General features: G+C 39.0%; 2 protein-coding genes across 2 annotated transcripts in view; one reads left to right on the top strand and one right to left on the bottom strand.

Annotated features, from left to right (window-relative positions):
- vps13a (vacuolar protein sorting 13 homolog A) overlaps positions 1–19,893 on the top strand; it is a gene marked incomplete at its 5' end in the record, with an annotated part of 36,618 nt that extends 16,725 nt beyond the window's left edge. Inside the window, 38 exons of the mRNA XM_079222121.1 lie at positions 470–726; positions 987–1,163; positions 1,278–1,417; positions 2,011–2,220; positions 2,425–2,568; positions 2,884–2,985; positions 3,118–3,270; positions 3,354–3,612; positions 4,027–4,187; positions 4,508–4,611; positions 4,746–5,058; positions 5,672–5,808; positions 6,096–6,390; positions 6,866–6,970; positions 7,134–7,280; positions 7,613–7,744; positions 7,914–8,047; positions 10,136–10,268; positions 10,469–10,526; positions 10,895–11,066; positions 11,563–11,716; positions 11,831–11,977; positions 12,138–12,219; positions 12,312–12,381; positions 12,706–12,820; positions 12,971–13,084; positions 13,345–13,490; positions 13,602–13,683; positions 13,781–13,894; positions 14,212–14,287; positions 14,683–14,846; positions 15,063–15,108; positions 15,316–15,439; positions 15,664–15,778; positions 17,677–17,762; positions 18,024–18,147; positions 18,281–18,355; positions 18,607–19,893. Coding sequence (XP_079078247.1) covers positions 470–726; positions 987–1,163; positions 1,278–1,417; positions 2,011–2,220; positions 2,425–2,568; positions 2,884–2,985; positions 3,118–3,270; positions 3,354–3,612; positions 4,027–4,187; positions 4,508–4,611; positions 4,746–5,058; positions 5,672–5,808; positions 6,096–6,390; positions 6,866–6,970; positions 7,134–7,280; positions 7,613–7,744; positions 7,914–8,047; positions 10,136–10,268; positions 10,469–10,526; positions 10,895–11,066; positions 11,563–11,716; positions 11,831–11,977; positions 12,138–12,219; positions 12,312–12,381; positions 12,706–12,820; positions 12,971–13,084; positions 13,345–13,490; positions 13,602–13,683; positions 13,781–13,894; positions 14,212–14,287; positions 14,683–14,846; positions 15,063–15,108; positions 15,316–15,439; positions 15,664–15,778; positions 17,677–17,762; positions 18,024–18,147; positions 18,281–18,355; positions 18,607–18,657 — 5,218 coding nt within the window. The 3' untranslated portion in view covers positions 18,658–19,893. The remainder of the gene's footprint in view (positions 1–469; positions 727–986; positions 1,164–1,277; positions 1,418–2,010; positions 2,221–2,424; positions 2,569–2,883; positions 2,986–3,117; positions 3,271–3,353; positions 3,613–4,026; positions 4,188–4,507; positions 4,612–4,745; positions 5,059–5,671; positions 5,809–6,095; positions 6,391–6,865; positions 6,971–7,133; positions 7,281–7,612; positions 7,745–7,913; positions 8,048–10,135; positions 10,269–10,468; positions 10,527–10,894; positions 11,067–11,562; positions 11,717–11,830; positions 11,978–12,137; positions 12,220–12,311; positions 12,382–12,705; positions 12,821–12,970; positions 13,085–13,344; positions 13,491–13,601; positions 13,684–13,780; positions 13,895–14,211; positions 14,288–14,682; positions 14,847–15,062; positions 15,109–15,315; positions 15,440–15,663; positions 15,779–17,676; positions 17,763–18,023; positions 18,148–18,280; positions 18,356–18,606) is intronic.
- Positions 19,894–19,970: 77 nt separating this feature from the next.
- The window catches only part of LOC306740019 (guanine nucleotide-binding protein subunit alpha-14-like), a gene marked incomplete at its 5' end in the record, with an annotated part of 8,526 nt that continues 4,536 nt past the window's right edge, over positions 19,971–23,960 (bottom strand). Inside the window, 5 exons of the mRNA XM_079222122.1 lie at positions 19,971–20,780; positions 22,350–22,503; positions 22,605–22,734; positions 22,839–22,967; positions 23,729–23,883. Coding sequence (XP_079078248.1) covers positions 20,590–20,780; positions 22,350–22,503; positions 22,605–22,734; positions 22,839–22,967; positions 23,729–23,883 — 759 coding nt within the window. The 3' untranslated portion in view covers positions 19,971–20,589. The remainder of the gene's footprint in view (positions 20,781–22,349; positions 22,504–22,604; positions 22,735–22,838; positions 22,968–23,728; positions 23,884–23,960) is intronic.

Raw genomic sequence — 23,960 nt, 5'->3', positions numbered from 1 at the left:
ATACATCCTGTGCTCTTTTACATACATTAAGGTGTATTATCTGTGCATCAAGACAGAGCTGTCGACTTTTGCACACTTTCTTATCAAACTATTTAAAATGCCCACAACTCAGACGGACAGCAAAAATATTTAGATAAAATGTCACACACCAACAGTCTACAGTATGCTTTGTTATTACAATACAATATTACAATATCTTGTATAGTGTGGTCTTACTGACAGACTAGTAGATATAGAAAACTAATAGAAATTTTCATGCTTAAAAATAGCATGTAGGGCAAATTACATTTAATGTTTTATCTCTGCTCCTCTGCTAGAGATAATATTGTCATAACTACCTCATTATTCACTCTTTGTCATTCTTTTATGTACTTCTTTGTGCCTGACCACAATTTATACTCTCTCACTTTGTCCTCTCCTCCACATTCCTCCTGTTCTTTCTTTAACGCCGTTCCTCCGTCTTCTCTAGGATGATTGCAATGCGTCCTGGTGCAGAACAGAACATGATGGTCGAGGTGAACTACCGCCAGGGCCGTGATGGCACCACTTTAGATACGGTGGTGCAGGATGTGTACCTGTGTGCCAGCATGGAGTTCCTTCGCACGGTGGCAGATATCTTTCTCAAGGCCACCCAGCAGGGTTTTGATCAAAAGCTTCAACCCAAGAGCAATGCTGGAGTGGAAGAGAAAAAGAACATTAACTCCTCTACCACATCGAAAGAGTCCGGTGAGTTAACCATAGCAATTCAAATTTAGTTTAAAGTGATTTTTGATTCAGCAAATACAACTTCCGCAAGTTCTCTTAATCAGACACAGCCAAGGGGAGGGCATGTGGATGAAATTATTCTCTTTTGGATCTTGTATTTTGTGTGTGGGGTAACATGTTGATTTCAACTGTAAGTTATAAAGAATTTGATTAATCTGACAATATTTGTACCCTGTTGCCTTAAGACCTGAACTGACGTTTTACTCTGACTCTGCTGTCAGCTGTGGTGTCCAAAACCGAGATGAATGTTCTGGTACGTAACCCGGAGATTGTGTTTGTGGCTGACTTGACGCGTGCCGATGCCCCGGCCCTCATGATGACCACGCAGTGTGAGCTGGTGATGAAAAGCGGTGCAGAGGGCTCTCAGATGACTGCGGTTATCAAGGACCTTAAGGTTTGTATTGTCATTGTAATGAGACTCTGAAAATGCAGATTGTTTAAAATCATTAAAAAGGTTTCTTGCATGCAGAAATATAACCGTTTGTTTTGATTGTTGCTGTTGTTGTAGGTAGTGGCCTGTCCCTTCTTGAGAGAGAAGAGGGAAAACAATGTAACCACAGTGCTGCAGCCGTGTCAGGTGTTCTTCCAGAGTACTCAGTCCCTGACCTTCCCTCAGGCTATGGAGGTCTCCATCAATGCTCTCACATTGAAGGTAGTTATTATTATATTGTATTATCATTACACAATTTGAATCCAGGAATTAAATATATGAAAGACATTTTCTTCAAATACAAATGTTAAAAGTATTTCCATGGATTAAGTTGTTCCATCGAGACGTTGATGATAATAAATGCTTTGCTATTAGCAACTAATAGCCTGTTTTATCTTTTAAACTGACTCTAGTGTAAAGCTTGATATATACTTGATGCATCCGCAGTGACGTCACACCATCAGACACGCCCCTTCACGTTTCTTTAAAAGGGCTATAGAGTCTGTCAGTATTTCTGGGGACACCATCTTACATAGACAGGAAATGATGATCATGGCACCCTTCAAGTGTCCCTTTTCATGTAGTAGTTCTCTCACTGGTCAGAATTGTTTAATGAGAAGAATAGATGGGCATATTTTCTAATAATTGGTACAGCTAGGCAACACATCACGCTTCTTACATATAGGTGTGTATCAGCCACCGTCAATGGAAAGTTTGGCATCTAGTGAAAGCAACATTTTAAAGCAATGAAAGTGTACTATTGTGTATAATTAGAAACTCTGAAATTGGTATAAAACAGTTGACTCTCTGCCTAGGTATCTCCAATAATCATCAACACAGTGATGACCATCCAGTCTGCACTGACTCCCACAGCGGAGACCCCTGAGGAGCTGGATAGTCCTGTTCCCGTGGACCTGTGGGAGAAACGGGGCTGGAAGGAGCTCAAACTTTGGTTCCTAGAAGAGGAGGGGGATGAAAACACAAAGTCAATGGCCCGACTAATACCACAGGGAGAGTCATTAAAGGTATTTGGCTCAACTAATAACACTTTATGGTTGATTGTATGCCATTAGTCTGTTAAGCATTTTTCCAGTATTTCTTTATTAATTTTGGCCATGTTTATAATACACACCAGGGATCTGTTTTGCAGTATGTCAGTCTATCTACAGAATATACATTTGATGTATGAGAGCATTTTGTGTCATTTCATTGGCTATCTATCCCTGCAGGTGACCATCAAATCTGTCTGTCTGACTCTGGAGGCTGGAGTGGGACACCGCACTATCCCCATGCTTCTGGCCAAGTCCTCCTTCCATGGAGATGTCACAAACTGGTCCACACTCATTAACTTACACAGCGAGCTCAACCTGGAGGTAACGCACATCAGCACTATATGTATTTCCTTAAGTTGATCCTAGGACCTTATCCTAATTCTTACATTAACATTACACTGTAAAATAGTTTGACTTTTGCAGTTCTTTTATTTGCTTTTGATATTGTTTGGTCCATTCATATAGGAGGAATGCAAAATACTCTTTAAGATTATATATTTTGTATGTTTTACTTTACATTGACTTATTGAGGGTAATTTACCCTCAATAAGTCAATGTAAATGCTCTTGTCAGAGCTCATGTGACTGGAGAGGTGACTGAAATGTTCTTGTGTTTTGTATTGCGTTTTACGTTTAGGTTCACTATTTCAATGAGATGATGGGAGTGTGGGAGCCGCTGCTGGAGCCCTTAGAAGATGAGACAAGAGATGGTTTTAGATCATGGAAACTGGAACTGAAGGTACTGATATACATTAACAATGAAAACACACACATAATGTACTCAGACATGCATGCAAACATATATATATATATATATATATCTATATATATATATATATATATATAAAACTTTTCTCTACCCTATAATCAGATGAAGAAGAAGCCAGTGAAGTACTCGGCTTTATCAGATGAAGTGGATTACAATGTCCCAGACTATAAGACAGTCATCGTCATCAGCAGTAAAGACCAGTTGAACATCACCCTCTCCAAGTGTGGTCTGGCCATGCTTACTAACCTGGGCACGGTAAGAGAAGAGTTGTAAACATTTTAAAAGGAAGTCTAAGAATAGACGTCATCTATAATGTTCGTGTCCCTGCCCGTCCCCAGGCATTTGCAGAGGCTGCCAAACAGACAGCTGACTCTTTCCAGAAGGATGAAGCTCCGTTTATAGTGAAAAACCGCCTTGGCCTGCCAGTGTCCGTCCGCCACAGTGAGATGTTTTGTCCCATCGGCCAGCAGAGCACCGCCGAAACAGTGAAGCTGCAGGATGGAGAAACCGTCGGGATGGACTATTCCACCAAAGCAGACTCCGACCAGTTCTCAGCCATGATCTCCTTGAGTGGAAAGGACTACTACATAGAGCCTAGTAAGTTGACCTGTATACACAATTATAATATGTATGCAAAAGTGAATCATTAGTTGCAATATCACTAATACACATTACTGCCAACAGTGTTTAGTTTTACACACAGCGTACAGTATACTCGGTTTGTGTTTTATCTGCCTCAAGCCAATATGCTTTTAGATCTAGGAAACGGATACCAACAATGTTAAAACTGGTTAAAACGGTTAAGTCAACTTGATTTAACAATGAAGTTAAAGCACAAAATGTAAATGATAAAAGGAGATCTAATTTTTAAATTATGACTTAATTGATTTTGTGTGTATTTATAGAACTGGTGATTATCGTCAAGCTGTATAATCAAAAACTTATCCAAGAAACATGTCAATATAAAACACTTCCAGGTTAAATGAACTGCTCTCCCTCTGCTCTCTCCAGCTCCGATGGGCCACACCTCAGCCGGTGTGATCCCCCTGATCAAGGTGGGCGGGGGGATGTACAATGTAATGCACAAAGACTCAGGAGTAACTCGTTTCCTAGTCTGTCAGATTTACTCTGTGGAGGGCAGCAAGTACATCAAGATCCGCTCACCTTTCCAGGTACTGCACTTATTATATTATACAAGTTTAGTCATTTCTATCCTTTATTTGACCTGTAAAAGATATTCATGACAATTACACTTTCCCTTCAAGGTACAGTGATCCCCTACTGGATCTCTTGGGAACTTCATAATTTAAGATAATAACTGTAACTCTATTCAACTGTCCTACAGATTACACTGAAATAAAAAAAAAAGTTTTCTTTTTGACATAAATGACAATAGCAGCAATCAGAAGTAAAATGTTATGTATTAGAGTAAGATTAGAAATCAAATTGTAATAAAAGAAAATACAACAATTATTTTTCTCATGTCATTTAGATCATCAATCATTTCTCAATCCCATTCAAAGTGTTGGAAGGATCAACATGTCTGGGTACAGCTCTCCCTACTGAAGAGTTCTGTGTGCCTCTGGACTCATATAGGTGAGGGAAAACACACGAACAATCCTGCATACAGTCTCATTTTCTCTCTTCACAAGACGACAAAGGGAGAGTATGACTGAAGGCACGTGGTACACACTCCTTCTCACACATCTGATCTCTGCTGCCCCCCTCAGGTCTGAGCTGAGCCTTCAGCCGATAACAGAGGATGATGCTGACGATCAGGGTGAGCAGTTTGAATGCTCAGAGGGTTTCAGCTACGAGGAATTCGACAACAAGCAGCCTGAGACGTGCCTCCAGCAGACCTGCCGTCGCCGTGGCGATCAGGGTGGTGTACTTATGGTCAACATGGTGCCATTAAGAGATACTGTGACGTTCAAACACACCGGAGGTGTTGGGGAGAACTTTGATGTTCCCTTTGTGCTTCACCTGTGGCCTTCCATCCTGCTCCGCAACCTGCTGCCTTACCCCATCTCTTACAAACTGAAGGTATGATGTATGTGGTTATCACAACTGAGAAGGACCGAATGGGTTTGTGCATGTTTTAGCACATTGCAACATGTTCCTAAACTGTATAGTCTATGGTTTATTGCAATTAATGCAAGTCTAGTTTAAAGATATTTTTCAGAGACCACTTAAGTTGCTTAAGCATAGGTTTTCTATCACAGTGGATATTTCATATGATGATACATTTTTATGGGACCTTTTTCTACTTTGTTAGGATAATGACATTTTTGTAAAATGTCTGTCAGATCACGGATGTTTTAGCATCAGTGAATGCACCGAAAGGACATTACTGCACAGTCTCTGCTTGCAGCTGCTTTGCTGCCTGGAAGAAAGAAAACCTCCAAAGTAAAAAAAATATGCTTTGAAAAAATGTTGCTATGTGTACACGCAGCCCAGTAAATATTTCTTTTGGATTTGTCATCATACCTTCATTTGTTACAAGCTCTAAATACACTCGGGGAATTGCTTTGTTCTGTTTTTTACATAATCATATCAGATTTAATGCTGTGCTTTATCAGCCAATTATCTTTTGCGAAAATCCGATACTCCGGATTCGCTTTTGAACTCGGTGTCCCTCTCTGCCGCTGCCCAACAGGACAGTGGAGTCTCTGCCCCTGAGGCCACTTTGAACCCGGGCCACTCAGCCCAGCTTCACACTGCAGTCATCAACCAATCAAGTCTCGATCTCTGCCTACTGAACTACATGGCTCAGGACTGGTCTTCTGAGTACAGGTTTGACTTCAGTTTAATTCATTATTACAGTTTTGCTTTCCCATTGTTGTTGTGTTCTTGTTGTCTACACATTGAGTATATTTGTCTTACATTTTTAGTGAAAAGCTAATTCGTTTTTTTATGAGGGCCATAGTTCCCGGATAGTATTTTTTTTTTTTTTTTTTTTTTAAGCCTGCAACACAGGAATATATACATATTCATCCCCATCTTTATTATATAAAGGGTAAATCTAAGATCACCCATTCTGAAATAACATTTCTCATTAAAAAAAATATCCTGTCATGCAGTTTTCAGAGAGACAAGGAAGAGATCACCTTCATAGTGTTCCAGTCTCTGCAAGAGAATGACGAAGATGATGGTGACGGGACAGAGAGGAAGAGGGCTGAGTTGGATATAGCAGTGCATGTCAAATATGACCTGGGGCAAACGGTGGTCGCCTTCCACTCACCATATTGGATGGTGAACAAGACGGGCCGGTTGCTGCAGTACAAGGCTGATGATATCCACCGTAAACACCCCCTGGATTATGACATGCCTCTGCTCTTCTCCTTCAAGCCTCGCTACTTCATGAAGAACAATAAGGTGGGAGGGATTCAAAGTCATTTAAAATATGAGGGTTTTTTTTTTCAATTTATTTAGAAGGTTAATAATGATGCACATTATGCAGCATTATGGTGAGAATTGAGAAGTTATAGCCATATCTCCGACATTACAATAACATTCACAAATATACATTTGTCTTAACATAAGTGTGAAAGAAATCCCTCTGCATTTTAAGTGTCACTGGAGAGAAACATCAAAGGGATACTGGATATATATATATATATATAATTATTTTTTTTTTTTTCAATTATAGTATTTAATGAATTAGCCAAATACATTATATCAATATCATTACACTAGGAAAGTAAGTATGTTAGTCATTGACAACCTTTTGTGCCAAAGTGAAAAATAATGCAGCTTTGAACTCTGGAACATTGAGACGATCCATATATATAACCTTTTGCTGCCATTTCTTTGTGTATATGAGTTTGATGGCATTCTTTTCATCCCTCAGGTCCGTCTTATGATCTCAGACAGTGAACTCTCTGATGAATTCTCCCTGGATACAGTTGGTAGCTATGGAGATGTCAAATGCAAAGGCCAATATATAGATTACTTGGTAAGATTTTGATTCTTTTGCTGATATTCACACATTTTAATTCAAACTTACTGTTACACATGCTTTCCTTAAAAAGCCAGATGTATGATTTTAAATTGCTTTTGTATGGAAAGTAGGCCAGTTGGGTCATCTTTGTATATGTGCAACATCTGTCTGATCTCAGGTTGGTGTGAAGATTGACACGAGCAGTTTCAGTCTGACCCGCATTGTGACCTTCGTGCCGTTTTACATGCTGGTCAACAGAACCAAGCACAGTGTCTTCATATGTGAAGTGGGGCAGGACAACTGGACCGAGGCTCAGCCAGAACAGGTCAAAGCCAAAGCCGTTGTTTTTTTTTTGCATATTTTTTTTCATTATATATATTTATTTATTATATATATTTATGTATCTATTGATATGGCAGCAACAAATACCACACAGTACAGGTACTTGACAATTATATTGTTTGTACTGTTAATTATTTACATGTTACACATTTGATTTATTTTTTACTTCTACATTCATAATGTCCGGATTAGGAAAATGCGTTACTATTGTTGCACAGGTTGTGATTTTCTAGATACTGAAAGACTTTGTATCATTTTCAGATGGAACCCTGACTGTACAGAGTTATTGAATGTTTTGTTTTATTCCTCATTTAGTCGGCCCTTCCCTTCTGGCCTGAGAATGACACAAAGAAGCTAAAGATCAAAGTGGAAGGTTGTTTATTGCCTCCTCAGACCATTGACTTCACACGACCAGAAAACTGCTTATTGCTGCATCTGGACAATTCTGTGAGTAAAAACAAAGATAAATGTAGTCCCTTCATGTTGAGTATTTAATTCTGCAATGCACTATATTAAGAGATGTATGTCTGGTGGTGATAAAATGTACTCTTATTGGCATCCAAAGCATTTATACTACATACCAGTATGTAGACCGTAATTGTTTTTTCTTCTGCAGGTGGGTGGCATTGCTGTAGATGTGAACTTGTCAGAGCACTCAGCCACAATCCGATTCTCTGAGTACCACGACGGTGCGGCCCCTTTCCTCATTATCAACCACACAAAAGACCAGACTCTGCAATTCCATCAGAGGTGAGAGATCAGGAGGACTGTAAAGGACATAAATAAATAAATAAAAATCGTGCAGTTTAGTGTTGACGCTAAATACTTACTGGGGAGATGTATTTGCAAATAGGCTCAGACTGGGAAGGAAAAAGGATAGCTTAGCACCATGGTTTGTCATGTTATCAAACATGTGACACACCGGGTCTTAAACTATTACAGATATGAAATACAAAAGGGATTGAGATGCAGGAGAGAGAAAAGAGAAGAGTGAATGAGAAAAGAAGTGAGAGTTACAGTATTTCAAGTATGTGCTGAAGATAGATTGGCACTAAATACTTTATTTTGGTTGAAGATAAATTCAAGACTTAAGCATACCTTTTGTTTTAATATATGTTTGCTTGGTACTTGTTATTTACAGTTAAGGGTACATGACATCTCCCAGTGCTTTATTTCATAATATTTCGGTGCTTTGTTGAAAGTGTGCTTTCAAAGTGCTCCAAGTTCCGTAAGGTGAGACACTGACAGAGATTTTCTGCTTACAATGGAGACAAAGTAGGATGTTTTGCCAGTTGTGCCATGCCTATTCATTCAGCCTCTGTCTTTTATTTTCATTTTAGATTGTCTCCGTATCTCTGAGTTTCTGAATGATGTCTTTTCATATTACTCCCTTTGTAAACATCAGGTTTAAATTTGACCAACAAAGGACAATTTCTTCATGCATAATATTCACATTTGCATTTCATTCATGTGTTTATTGCATATTTCTGAATGACGATACTCTTTCCTACTACTCTTTGTTGCAGCAGCCTTAAACCGAGAACTAACAGTGTTTTGTTTTTGCTGATAGAGATTTATGTTTTTCCTTTGTGGGTCATGCAGCGCCCGGACAGATTCCCCGTGGGTGGCTGACGAGCTACTCGACCTCTCCTTCTCACCGGAGGAGGACAGGTAGAAAAATATGAAAAGGGGAAACTCTTTTGACACACTCTGAACTGGGATAAAGAACGGCCTTAGATAGCTAGTTTAACGGATGGCGAATGCCAAATGTGGGAGGGAGAAGAGGAAGAATTACGTATGACATGAAAACACGTCCAAAAATCAAGAAGGATCCAAATATTCCAACAATTTTTGGGGCAGACAAGAGGGCACCAACACACACATAATGCATCATGTAAATATAAAATTGGTGGACCATTATTGGGCTATTGTCATAATCACTTCACTGTGACATCACAAGTACAGAGTGTGGTCAGATCAAGAGTGCAGGTAAAGATTAGTAGAAGAACAAATATTCTGGTTTGTATAATCTGCTCCTCCTCCTTACCAATGAGAAATATTTACTGCATTAGCCTTGTCAAATATATAACATAAGACATTATTGTGCTGGCAATATACTTTTAGAAATCACAAAACTACTTGCAGCACAATTATACTGTGTTTTGTTTTAGGCTGACATCCAGTTTGTTGCACTGTTTCCCAAATTGTTTATTTACAAAAGATCTGCTTAATTACCCACCCTTTTTATTGATCTATTGGGAATTTACACTGATTAAGCACCATTGTGTCAGTTAAAGGAGCAGGTTAGACATCTAAACCCATTTACTCATCTATTACTATGTTCCTTTGAGCTCCTATCTTGCTGCTGACTGGATGGGATGCTGCCAGTGGAATCACACCTCCCGCTTCTTCCAGTAGTTCTGTTGCTTCACTCGTATTCTCTGATTTTCCATCTCCATATGTAGACTATGGCTCATTTCATTTTTCTCATGTCTGCTTTGTCTGACTCAAGATCAGTATCGAAGTGAACATGCATATTTAAACCTTATTTCTCCAGTGTCGGGAGGGTGGTGGACTTTTTCAGTGTTTGGCTGTCGTCATATTCCTGTCTGTTAATGGGAATTGTTTGTGTCGAACAGGTACTTTGGATTGGATGGTTGTCATGGCGGTATATTCTTGGTGGCTGGGCTCTGTTATATTGTCCTCACTGTAGCGTCGCCTTGCATTATTTGCTTTCTGTCATCTCAAATCAGTGGAATATAGTTTCTTTACAGTGAGAAGGAATGTTGCTGACATATACAGTATGTGTGTGTCATGGTGGGTTTCATCTGTGTGCAGCTCTCAGAAGGAGGCGGAGCCGGAGGAGCTGGTGGCTGGGAAAGCTGTGCGCTATGCCTGGACTGAACCCACTGGGTCCCGAGAGCTTTGCTGGAAGTGTGGTACTTACGGTGGGAAGCTGAAGACTGAGGAGGTACTGTGCTGTGCATGAGACACAATCATGCTTGTCATCAATTTTTCTGCCTCTTTTAGAGCCAAAGAATAATCTTTTACATGTAATAATATTAAATGTAAGCACAGTTTAACTGTTGTCGTGTTTTAGATGTGAACACAATTATTAGATGACATTATGATGATTGTTTAAACAGTATGCGTGTTTGTCTCAATCTTTAGGACCTGCGTGAGGACATGAACAATGAAGGAAAACTATTTGTGATCTCATTTTATGAAGGTAAAGTACAAAGAGCTTGAAAACAACAAAAAACAGCCCAGACCACTTAAATGTATTCTGTAAGTTTGCTGTACATAGTCTTGTTTTTAACTAAAATGATCCTCACAATAGCCTGTTAGTTGTTAGTGCATGCATATTGCCATGTAGTAAGAACATGTTGGCTAGAACTGTCAACAGGTGTCATATTGATCGCAGGATTCAGGTGTAAGCTCTTGTTTGTTCTTGAGGAATTGAATAATAACTCATATATTTCTACCAGCTTTAGGAATATGCTTACTATTACCATGCTGTAACTGAACCCGACATCTGATCTTTGGGGATAAAAGGCTGTGAAATCATTAGGGTTTGGGTGTTTTGTTCATCCACAGGGCTCCAGCGTGTCGTGCTGTTCACTGAGGAGCATCGTATCTACAAGATGCTCTGTGAGAGCGAGAAGGCACAGCTGGCCGAACAGGAAATCATCATCTCGCTACAGAATGTGGGCGTGTCTCTGGTCAACAACAGCAGCGGCCAGGAGGTCTCTTTTATTGGGATCACAAGGTAGCCAACCAGCAACATACACACATGTATTAAAAAGCAGAAAACATGTTCCAGGTTCATGTTATGACCATGGTTTACTGACAATTTTATACATCAAAATGTGTTTTGTGTTGTGGCATAGATAGGGATGTTGTGTTTGGCAACGTACTGTTCCCTAATATGCAGTTGAGATTGCCCAAAAACATCTTTGAGGCTTAGAAAAATATAATTGTTGATCAAATAAGTTTTAATTTAAATCGGACCTTATTTGTGTTTTGTTGCATGTGTGCTTGTTTAATGACCTTAATTGTATACAAACTAGATACAGTTATTATTCGGCCAAATGCATTGTCTCCTTACTAATCGCGCCTCAGCTCAGTGTGAGTGAGTGACAAAGTTTGCAAGAAACTGGTCTTAGCAGTTTCTGCTCGTGCCATGACAAAAACACAAATTCAATCGTGCAGTTATACACCATGCAATGATTTCACACTTTCTTGTTTCTCTTTTCTTGTCACAGCTCTGATGTGGTGTGGGAATTAAAGCCAAAGAAGAAGAATCGGTGGAAAACTCTGAGTTCTAAAGAAGCTGAGATGCTGGAGAACCGCTTCAAAGAGTACACTGAATCTGGACCTGTAGACCACGCCATCATCGACCTGGGAAACGACTTCCAGGTTAGAGACTAAACGCGTTATCCATGTCGGGTGTATACTCATAAAATTGACTTTAAGAGTTATTAGTTACAGATCTATTATTTCAATTGAGTGGTGTTTGTAATTGTCCTTCAGGTGTCCTTTACTCCCAATGGCATGGATATGGTGATGCTGCAGCCGTGTGAGGCTCCTCTCAGGAGGCACTTCCTGCCTGGCGTGAAGGTGGAGTACAGCGTATCGCCACGACAGAGTGCCTATCGTATCCAAATCCATCGCATTCAGGTGAAAAGAAGTCAAATGGGAACAAATTCCTTAAAGATCCAGTATATCCACGTCTGGATTACAGTATTACAAGTCATCCAATTGTCTTCCTCATTGGTTCATGAATGCCATTTGAGTTCTTAGTTAAATTTCTTTAGGTATACATGCTTTCTTCCTACAGATCCAGAATCAGCTGCCAGGAGCCATCTTCCCTTATGTGTTTTACCCTGTAAAACTGCCAAAATCTATCACGATGGATGCAGGTCTGTTAATCCACTTTGTATGTCATGTTTAAGTCAACATTATGTTCATATGCTGTGTTTCATTCTGTAATACGATTTTCTTGTTCTTGCAGAACCCAAACCTCTAACTGATATCAGCATTGTCACCAGAACAGCAGGACACTCTGATATCTCTCGCATCAAGTAATTGTTTTTCCTTTTTTGATTCTTTTCTCGCTTTGTGTTCCTCGTTTGACTTCTCTCACTTTAATGTCACTTCCTCCAGTGCCCCACCCCTGTCTTTTCTTTATTGTAATACAGACTGTACTGTATTTGTGCTCTGTTGTCCATCAGATAAGTGATTGTAATGTATACTTTGATTCTGATATACTCCCTACAATCATATTGCCCTGAAATGCATTTGTATTTGAAATGTTTTCAAATTTAGCCACATTCTTGTATATAATTATTATAACAGTATTCTCAGTTTCCCTGCAAAATGGTCATGGGAGTGTCTGTCTTACTCAGGTACTTTAAGGTGTTGATTCAAGAGATGGACCTGAAGCTTGATCTGGGCTTCCTGTATGCCATCGTGGACCTGTTCACAGCTGAGAATGCCGGCATCGTGAACTCAGACCAGGAGGTCAGATACTCATACTCACATTTCCAAACATACCCTGTGATTTGTTTAGAATCTGACATACTTACTATAATCTTTATCGACTTGAGGAGTCCTCTATTCTGACTTTTATGTTTCTGTGCCTATTATTTCATGATTGTCTTGTTCCTCAAGGTGGAACTGTTTGTGAAGGACATAGAGTATATAAAGACAGAACTAAACCACGCCTCTGCTGCTGACACCTCTCCTATCAGCCTCTATGAGTACTTCCACATTTCCCCCATCAAGGTTTGTACCCTACATAGTGTGCATATAGGTAATGCTATGTCAATGAAATGATGAACAAATACTAAGCATCAAATGTCTTAATGAATCCAACATTTAGTTCTTCACCTCTGCAACAACAAACTCTGCAAACTGTAAAACAATGTATTGAAAAAAAAAAAAAAAAGATGAATAAAATGGCATCAAAATCTAGACGAAGCACATTTCTGTTGTGAGTTCAACATCAGAAACAGCCACGCCCTGTCATGTTGTTTTATTTGCAGCTTCATCTGAGTCTCTCTCTGAGTACGGGAGGAGATGACGGCCTGAAGGAGAAGCGAGATAAGGAACTAATTCCCGTCCAGTCCCTCAACCTGCTGCTAAAGAGTATCGGTGCCACACTCACTGATGTGCAGGATGTTGTCTTTAAGTATGAACGCATGTGAAGGCCCAAATAGTCAACACATAAATCACACGCAGTAGCATTTTTATATTTTTGTGTGAATCCCTGCTACTTGACTGATTCTTTCATTGTTTTCAGGCTGGCCTTCTTCGAGTTGACCTTCCGGTTTTGTACCACCCAGCAGCTCCAATGGGAGGTCATCCGGCATTATTCCAAGCAGGTAACGCACGTGCATATGCACAATGACAAAGCCATGGTTACTCAGCAAATGTAGTGCAGTATTTGTCATGTGTAATTTATATTTATCCATATTTCAGGCTATTAAACAGATGTATGTGCTGGTGCTGGGCCTGGATGTACTTGGAAATCCTTTTGGACTGATTAGAGGACTGTCAGAGGGAGTGGAGGCATTCTTCTATGAGCCTTATCAGGTAGGAATGTAATACAAGAAATGACAAGTGCTAAAATAATGTATCAATGTTGTGGAATAAAAACAACAAAGAAAATTGTTTTGCTAAATGTTTGCGCTCATTATTGAGGGAATTTTATTTTGAGTATGAATATATTTTAAGACTGTTAAGAAAACAGCTATTAAAAACCTATTGAATATTAAAGATGTGTTATGTGGAGACATGGCAGCATTAGGTTTATGTTGACGATTACGGCCTGCCTAAAGCCCCAACAGTACTGACGATACAGAGTGTCGTAATGTTGTCTTCCTGTTTAACTGATATCTGTGGTTTTCCAGGGAGCCATCCAGGGGCCCGAGGAGTTTGTGGAAGGAATGGCTCTTGGGGTGAAGGCTCTGGTGGGAGGAGCTGTCGGTAAGTACAGAGCTTAAAACAAAGATTTAAAAAGAGATCTGATCCCAAAAGGAGAAACACGACTCTGTGGCATACAAATACATGAACACGTAATTGCTCCTTCGGTTGGGTCTGAGTTTAGTTTTATAGTAGATACATGTCATATTCATAAGATTGTTATTCTAGCAAATAAAAGACCTAAATCTCATACAACTATATCTACATTAAAAAGTAAACTGAAAACGTTTCTGTTTTCTCAGGCTTATGGTTAGTTAGTTTGTACTTTTATTTTTGTTTATTTGATAAGCACTTCCAGTTTACAGAGAATAACACAATTTCTCCCACAAGCGACTTTTAAGAAGAAATGGACATATTAAAGAATGAAGTAACTTTACAGACTCCTATGTGCCTTCCAGGGGGTATAGCAGGTGCAGCCTCTAGGATCACAGGTGCCATGGCAAAGGGTGTTGCCGCCATAACGATGGACGAAGAATACCAGCAGAAGAGACGAGAGACTATGAACAAGCAGCCCAGTAGCCTGAGAGAGGGGCTGGCCAGGGGTGGAAAGGGATTAGTGTCTGTACGTAAATATACCTTTTGACTCGGTTTTTTTTAAGTGCACAAATTTAAAATAATGACCTCTCTGTCGCAATTGTCCTTTAATCATGGAACAGAATAGCTACAAATAATAATAATGTAGGTTTGCCACTGGCCTGAAAGAAGGTCTGCCACCAGGAAGTCTGTCATAATGAATGAATTGCTGCTACTTGTTAATACGGTTGTGTTCTCTTTTCAGGGTTTTGTCAGTGGGATCACAGGGATTGTTACCAAACCTATTAAAGGTATGCTGAATTGGACCTGTATACAGATTTAAGTGTTAACGTTTGGCACATACTGATATGAAAATTTGAAAGGCCAAAAATAGTGACATGAAGTCTAAATATTGGTACTATTTACTGTGCTTTCTGTCATGTTTGTGGAACAACATATATAGCGCTGTTTTTTTATAAATTTTCATAAATGTGGTGATGTTTTTTATTTTTTTGCAGGAGCCCAGAAGGAGGGTGCAGCTGGCTTTTTTAAAGGTGTTGGGAAAGGTCTGGTTGGCGCAGTAGCCAGGCCTACAGGAGGCATTATTGACATGGCCAGCAGTACTTTCCAAGGGATCAAGAGGTATGTGCCACAGTGTTCATTAGTTTACAGCACCAGTGTATATGTGTAATAAAAAAGCAGTAAAGAAGAATATTAAATATACAGACTGAATACAAAATAAAAGTATATAAAATAAGTACTTAAACGTATTGCACGTATTAGATATTGCACCAGGTGAATGAATTGAAGTGTTCATAAGAAAGCTGTGTCTCAAAATACATTTGCGTGTCTTGTGTCGTTTTCAGGGCAGCGGAGACTTCACAAGATGTCGCCTCTCTGCGTCCTCCTCGCTTCATCCACGAAGATGGTGTCATACGACCATATAAGGAGACAGAGGGCCACGGAAGTCAGATGCTCATGGTAGGAAAAAAAAGTCTCCATCAACTCAACAGTCAGAGTTGGTTAATATTCATTATTTTACAGAGATGAAGAAAACTTTATATAACTTACACATGAAAACAACATCCTTTTGCGAGTGGAGTTGTGAGTGTACATTCAGGCCCATTGACACAGGCAGTTATTATTGGAAAATAATTAATAATATTAACAATTAATTATAAATAATTAATAATATTTTTGTATATATATATATATTTATTTATTTTTAAACCATCCTCCCATTAATCTGCTTTATTTTAACTATCTTCAAACTTTTTTTGTCTTTGTATTGGCCTTTCCTGTTAATAGATCCCGAGAGAGCTTAATTCTCACTGTTTAATTCACCTCGGTGGCTGTTTTATGTTGGAAGAAAGAAAGATTTACTGAGACTAGTGTTTAAGTTTAATTTGTGGGTATTTTTTTTGCTGACATTATGTAGCGTTCATGCTGGATGGAGTGGGTGGAAGTTTGTGATCACGAGTTTCAGGTCAGAGCTACACTGTTTGGTTCATAGAGATTAACAGATAGGTGACAAATGAAAGTGTCCCATTAAGGTACTGGGCCACAGTGAGCCTCTAGAACAGCTTTGATGGAGTATTATTCTCTTATCTGGCGTTTTGACCATGCCAGAGGAGAGCGCTGTCCAAGAACGACATCGGTTTGGTCGACATCTGGTGACTGCGAAGACTATAGCATGAGTCATTTTCATTCTCATTGTCAACAAACCATTCTGTAGCCGCACATGTTTGTCCCTTCATTTCATTTAGGTTTTTCCTTTCATTTGTCACCAATCTGGATCACCAGCTTCAGACCGAGGCTAGGTTTGTGTCTGTTGATGTGTTTGTGACAGAGTAGGAACTAGTACCTTAAGTAAACTACCAATCATGTGATGTCACATTTCAGGCTTGTTTCTTTTGTAGTTAGTTAAATAGGCTTCAATAGATTGTGACTTAATTGAATTTATTTTATACTTTGGGTGGGAAACTCTTGACAGCAAAGCAAATGGACTGAAGCAAATGTAACTGGTCTTGATGTAAAAATATAAATAAGATATATATATTTACAACAGAGTAATTATTTGACGAGGCCAAACACACTTTCACCTCAATCTGAGTGGTTTTAATCTGTCTTTACTTGACAAAGTGCCAGTAGCTGTGTGGATAGAAATACGCTTTGGTTCTCTCTGCTCTGACCTTGACTCTTTTCTCTTGTCGTGTCCACAGAGGGGATTGGCCTTCAGTAAATGGCTAAGAGCTGATTCAGAGGATGAGGGTGATGAGGAAAACTAGCTCGTAGCTAGAAGTGAAAGCTGTAGTGTAGCGTCAGTGCTTCGTCTTCAGTCTGTGACAGTTATAGTTCCCGTTTGAAAGATTTAAACAAATCAAAATAATGCCTCTGAGTAATTGAAGTGTTTCTATGTATTGTATATTTTTGTGTTGCTTATTGACTTGATGTGTATTTGTTTTACATATTTTATTATCTAACTCCATTACTTCCACTTTTCTTTCATCTTTTTCTCACGAGCTTGCACAAAGGAAACATTTTGTCTTGTTTTTTAAACATTCATTCACTGTCAAAGAAATCTCATAACCATAGATTTCTTTTGTCTACTTATTCATAACTTAATCCTTGTTCTATCATTATCATTCTGTCATTCACTGCCCTCTTCTTCTCAATAAAATGTTCGCACTTTAAACCTCTGCCTGCCATCACTTTGTCTTTGTTTCATCCCATCACCCCCACACACTGTTTTCAATCTTTTTCCAGATGACCATTGTAGCGAATACTTATTTACAGTGTGCACTGTTTTTTTTTTTTTTTTTTTTACTCTTGACGTTTGTTTAAATAATTCACTCACTTTCTTCCTCTAATTTCTTCAGAAAATTGAGAATGGACGTTTTGCCAAGTACAGGTACTTTGCTCATGCCAAGGTCAATGAGTCAGACTTCCTCATGATCACCAAGAGGTGAGTGTTTAGATTCAGCTACTTTCTCCTTTTGTGTTTGAGCTTTACATTTATTTTTCCTGTCATGTTCACAATCATCCATGAATATGTGAAATCAGTAAATCCTCATTATTGTGTGGTTTTAATCTGTTGTAAACCGTGTTGTGTTTTTGGTAATGGTATATAATAATGTCATGCTATTTATTAAAGACTGCTTAAATAAATCATTCATTCATTAATGTTTTGTTATGCCTAACCCTTTTAATATGGTTTCTTTTCCAGGGGAATATTTTTTGTGACCAAAGGCACATTTGGCCAGCTGACCTGTGAATGGCAGTATCTGTTTGAAGAGTTCACCAAGGATCCAATGATTGTAGAGGACCGGCGACTTCGCATCGAGGCCAAGGTACAATGCAAACTCTTACAACTGAAGTTGACTTTGTCCCCTTAGGAAATCTCTTTATTAACAGACTCATACCATGGTTTAAACAACAATTTAGCAGATTATTGCACTAAATACATTATGTTGTGTTCTGCAGGAGAGAGTGAAGTCTGTCTTCCATGCCAAGGAGTTTGGGAAGATCATCAACTTCAAAAATGCTGAGTTAGCCAAGGTGAGTGGCCCATTTGGACTATGCTGCAAAATTATACTCATATTTCTATATTTTATATATAGATTAATTTGTATTGTAAATCTGTTTAGGAAATGCCTGATACTGTATATTTATATTCAAATTAGCCCACTTGTTGTAGTGAAACCTTCCTTGTGTCATCCAGGCCTAAGTTACTGTATGTGTCCAACCTGAAGTCCCACGCAATGTTTCAACAGAAATGAGTTCTAACTTTAGTTCTTATTTGTTTTCAGTGGGTTCTTGCCAGATTGGACGACGCAAGAGAGAGTTTACCCAGATACTGACTCATCAAGAAGAGCGAGAATAATTAACAAAATGATAATTTAACGAAAGAAAGCACAGGAAAAAGAAATCTGTGTGCCAGTGCCTTTGTTCTTTACTGCATGCCACTTTAGTTCACCTCCATGTGTGAGTCGTGGGAAACGATGCTATATGTTGACTGTTGGTGTGTGTCTGGGATGAAAGACTGCGTGAGTCGTGTGTATGTGCGCATGCTTACAAAAGTGCTATGAATGAACGGCTGACTGCCATTAATTTCCCACAGAAGCTCAGAATACACTGAACCAAACATCGTCTCACTGTCTTCACTCTGATTGTACAACCATAGTATATTTTTAATGATTTCTTTAATGAAAACTAACACAAAGCCTTGAATTTACAAATACATCTTTTCACTGCGTGGTTCTGAAATAATGGTGAAATTGGAAGATGTCCTCGACCTTTAGTTTGTCATACTCAATCAAACGCAAATTAAGTCACTCATTTTATCCAGTTTCTTTTTTATTGAACATATTTCAAGTTGTTTGGCTGTAGAAGCTACACTGTTAAGGTGCAACAGCTAGTAAGAGACATGGATGAAAACCGCTTGAATAGCATTGAGGCCAAATCCTCCATAGTTGTTGTTGTCGTCGGACATTTATGTTGTTCACTGTTTATTTACTGGATTATAAAAAAGGGAAACTAATTAACATTTTTGAGTTTGGCTCTGTCACACACATAATTCAAAATGTGCTATTTTCAAACCTGCTTTATTTTACTTTCCCTTAATCTCTATTTCTCCTCTTTATTTTTGTTATACATTACAGCTCGATGAAGACTGTTCAGTGTGTGATTTAGAGCTGCATGCTATTTTTATATCGTACTATCGAGCTGTATATTGATCTACTGTAGTGTCCGTGTCCTCTCTGTATATAATCATCAAAATACAATAGTCTGTATTATGGAGTTACAGATTGTAATTTTGTGATTTCTAGGTTTTTATACTACATGTATGCAATGCAGAGAAAGGTATATTTCAAAGAAATTAATGGAAATTATTAACAGCTACTGTTTACTCTGGTGTATATATATTTTGCTTTTGGTTTGAGGTGCTTTGCAGTTTAATATTACTTAATATTTATGTAGCTAGTAATGTTTGTCATTTATAAACAGTGTTGTTCACTGCAGTGGCTTAATTTTTTTTCTCTCACTGTTTAAAAGAAAAGAAAAAAGAACATAATAAAATATGTGTTACAAAAGTATCTCGTGTCCTCAGCATCAGGCACACAAATTGCACTCTTAATCAATTAACTACAATTCTTTATTGAAAATAACCATAAATATATCCATTTCTCCGGAGAAGAAACAGTTGAGACGAGCTTTCCAAAGCACAACTTGGATTATTTACATCTAAACGCACTCGGTGGCTGTGCTCACTGTCCTGAGTAAATAAGGCACTTGCAGGCAAAAGCAAACATATGTGGCTCAGTGTTAAATCAAAAGACTCAAGTCATTCTTGCAGCTATTGCATGAGCAGAAATTGTGTACTTGGATCCTATTTCTGATAATTGACATTCCAGAACACGGACGTTCCGGAACCCAAAGATTCTGGAACACTGACAATCTGGATCGGACAGTACGGAACACGGACAATCCGGAACCCTATTATTAAAACGGTGTTATTAAAAGTAGTAAAATAAATATCCCACACAATAGGTCAACGATATTACTTCATACTAAGTTTCACAATCTCACTTCTACTGCAAAATATAATTTTCTTTCAACACATTTCTAAAAGGCTGGAATGGGAACTACAAAACACACACAATCTGCATTTCAAACACAATAACTTGAACTACAATAACTGTTACATGTTCGTATTCTCTTTGGCTGCCAAGAAACAAGCCCTGCAATGTTTTGCTTTAAATAATTCTCCTATCTGGGTCCCCCTGCTCCTTTCACACCAGATTGAACTCCTTCAGGTTGTGTCTGAGGATGGTGTCTTTGACGGCCACAAAGACGAAGCGGATGTTTTCTGTGTCCGTGGCGCAGGTGAAGTGAGGGTACAGCTGCTTGTCCTTGTCCGGGTTTTGTTCTTGGTACATTTTCAGGATGAATTCTTGAGCAGATGTCGGATCCTGCTCAGGTCCTGCAATTCGGGTTTGACATTATTTCAATACGTGTTCAGTCAATACAAAAATTCAAATAGTCAAGCCTTTTCTCTAAACAGTTACAGAGTGATGAGAGACCAGGGGCCCGTTCCTCGTAGGTGGTTTAACTAAGTCGATCAAATGTCCTATTGGCCATCTTAAATTAACCCGATGATTGAAGTCAGGCTATCTCGGTTTCTCAAAGGCTCATCTGCGCTCAAACAATCTTGTTAATTCGAACCAGACTTCAATAATCAGGATAATGGCGCGTGCCCGTCCTACTTCAAAAGGGGGAAGTGTCGATCACCGAAACCATGATGTTCTAACAGTACAATGGCAAATAAACTCAAAGGAAGAGCTTCTTTTTTTCTCGGCTGACGAGCAGGAGATGATCATAAACGCATATGAGGAATTCAAGACCATAATCATGGCAAAATCTAACACCGCCACCGCTGCGAAAACTAGACAAGAAGCTTAAGTTAAATGCCAAAGTGTGGGAACATGTATAGGCTTATATTAAGTGCCTCATCACCCCAATCAATCCGATTATATTTCTTTTAATGTGCCTGCTGCTGGCAGTAGGCTTCATGGAATGCATCATCGAAAATAATGATCTCTACTCTTTCAGAATAAGTAGATAAAAACAAGCCCAACAAGTATCTAATTGATATTAATTAATGGATACTTATGAGGGTATATGTACTGTATGCGCTTATGTATCATGTACTATATATGCAACACTGTCTCCAAAAATTACGTTCCCCCATAAAGCAATAAAACAAGCAGATACGTTGATTAGAAACGTATTTGTAGTACGTCAAAAAAGAAATTAAAATAACAACTGAAAGATTGTTATTTAAATCATGTAAATCATAAGCAAATATATTAAACAACAGAACCAAAACTGCTGTATTTATGCTGTATTGTAAGTAATATACAAATGAAATATATGGTTTGGTACATGAGAAAATTAAAATAGTATTTAAATAGCCCAAATGGGCCCCAATGAGACCTTGCCTGAATTTTCTCTGTACTAAACCTTCTCTAACTTTGTTCTGCTTCACTTTATTAAAGTCAAACTTTGCAGAGAGAATGTTCACATATTGTGCTATGATTTAGGAGAAGTTTAGACCTTACATCTGCATCATTTCAAAGAAATAATTATCCTGAAAAAATCTCACATCTGTAGCATTTTATTATACCACCAAAATTATTCAAATAGCCCTTAGTGGTTGCAGAGATACACCCTTTTGAGTTTGGGTAGGCAATTTTTGAGCAGAGACCTAAAAATAGGTTTGTTTTATAAAGGTTAGTGAGGTGTTGATTCAACTTTAGGATCCTTTTACAGGATGCAGTTTGTGGTGCAGTTGAACTTTACTGAATTATAAAGAGTGGCTCATTGAGCCTGTCCTCATTGATAATAACTAATTAATGATTGTGGACAAAATAAAAACGCCTGCCAGTATGCATGACTGTATTAGAATGCATTAGTTTTAGCTGTTCCTAATAAACTGGTGAATGAGTTGTACAACGCAAGCACTAACTAACTAACTAACTAACTAACTAACCTGTGAATTCAGGAAAGTAGTCTCCTATATGAGAGTGAATGATCTTCTCGTTGAGGATGTCAGTCTTGTTGAGGAACAGTATGACAGAGGAGCGCTGGAACCAGGGATAGGTTATGATGGTTTTGAACAAAGCCTTGCTCTCCTCCATACGATTCTGAAATGAAAATGTCAGGATATAAAGAGGCAATAAATGAGGACACATTTTTAAAGGGGTCAAAGTCCGGAACATGCACTGCTGTTGAACTGAATTCTCACCTCGTTGTCGCACTCAGCTAGCACCTGGTCGTACTCGCTGAGCGCCACCAGGAAGATAATGGAGGTGACGTTCTCAAAGCAGTGGATCCACTTCCTCCTCTCTGACCTCTGGCCCCCCACATCCACCATCCTGCGGCAACAACACAATAGGTATGCAACCTCACCTGTGACGCCTCCTGTTCCAATGCAACAGCCACAAGACATTCCCTTTTACGCTGGTATGTTATATCTCACCTGAAGATGACGTTCTCCATGTCAAAGGGGTATTCGATGATTCCCGTGGTCGGCACTCGGACTCTGAGGATGTCCTGCAGGTCCGGTATATAAGAGGGTTGAGAAATGCGATCCAGGTCGGAGATATAGCTGAAAAAAAGGAGAAGAGAATGACTACAATGAGAGGAAATCTAAAGTAAAATAACAGATTGGGGGAATTTTGTAGCTCGTCATCTCAGTAAGTATCGACTGTGGTGTGTGTGGGCGTGTGTGTGTGGGTTTGTGAGACATAAAGGGGACGTTGAAACCATTAGGACAGAGTTTTGCTTCAGTAAAGAAGTGTATTTTAGTACACACTGCATTTGCATGGCTTAAAATAGCAACCACAAGCTAAAAACAGTTGCCTTTCTTTTCTTTTGTTTAATCTGGATCAAATAAACGCTTCATAAAAAAACAGGATCTTTAATGATGCTAATTCGTGTTCCACTACGAGCAGCTACTCGTCTGTGTCGTCAGAACAGAAGGGACACCTTCTGTGCTCATTAATGTTCTTTTGGGAATAACAAAACATGGCAGCCAGACTGACACGGTAAAAAACAGAGGATGCGTTTTTTATACATTTTATCTCCCAACAATAAGGTCAAAATGCTCAAAGCCTTCTCTCCAAAACACGTGGTGGAGATATAGAGTCCCATATTTCTTTACTTTAGCGTAATACCTTCATGGAGGCGTGTCAGAGATGCATCCAACTGACCAGTTTAATATTTCTAATCTAGACCTTATTCTCTGGAGGTGAGGCTTTACCTTGTTCTTTTGTCCAACCTCTCTAACATCTGTGCTAACTACATGGCAGAGCTACAGAGAGTAGAATCGCAACAAGTTACACATTGTACTGCGTGTCTAATGCTCACTATTTGGTGGAGTCGGACAGCTGGTATTCTCTGCGTCTCTCGTAGCACTCCTGTACCCCTGCGTCTTCCCACAGATTCCTGACGGCCACCGCGAGGCTTTGATCGAACTCCTCCACCTTATCCACTTCCACCTCCAGAACCGCGTCGACATGGCTCTATATGGACACACAGACTATTAGAGAATGCTTCATCTCACGAGTCCCGCACGTCCCACTTTATACTTTCTTGGATT

Source organism: Taurulus bubalis, assembly GCF_910589615.1.
Source record: "Taurulus bubalis genome assembly, chromosome: 8".
Taxonomy (NCBI): Eukaryota; Metazoa; Chordata; class Actinopteri; order Perciformes; family Cottidae; genus Taurulus; species Taurulus bubalis.
Note: the sequence above shows the minus strand (reverse complement) of the source record. Positions and strands in the feature narration are given on the sequence as shown.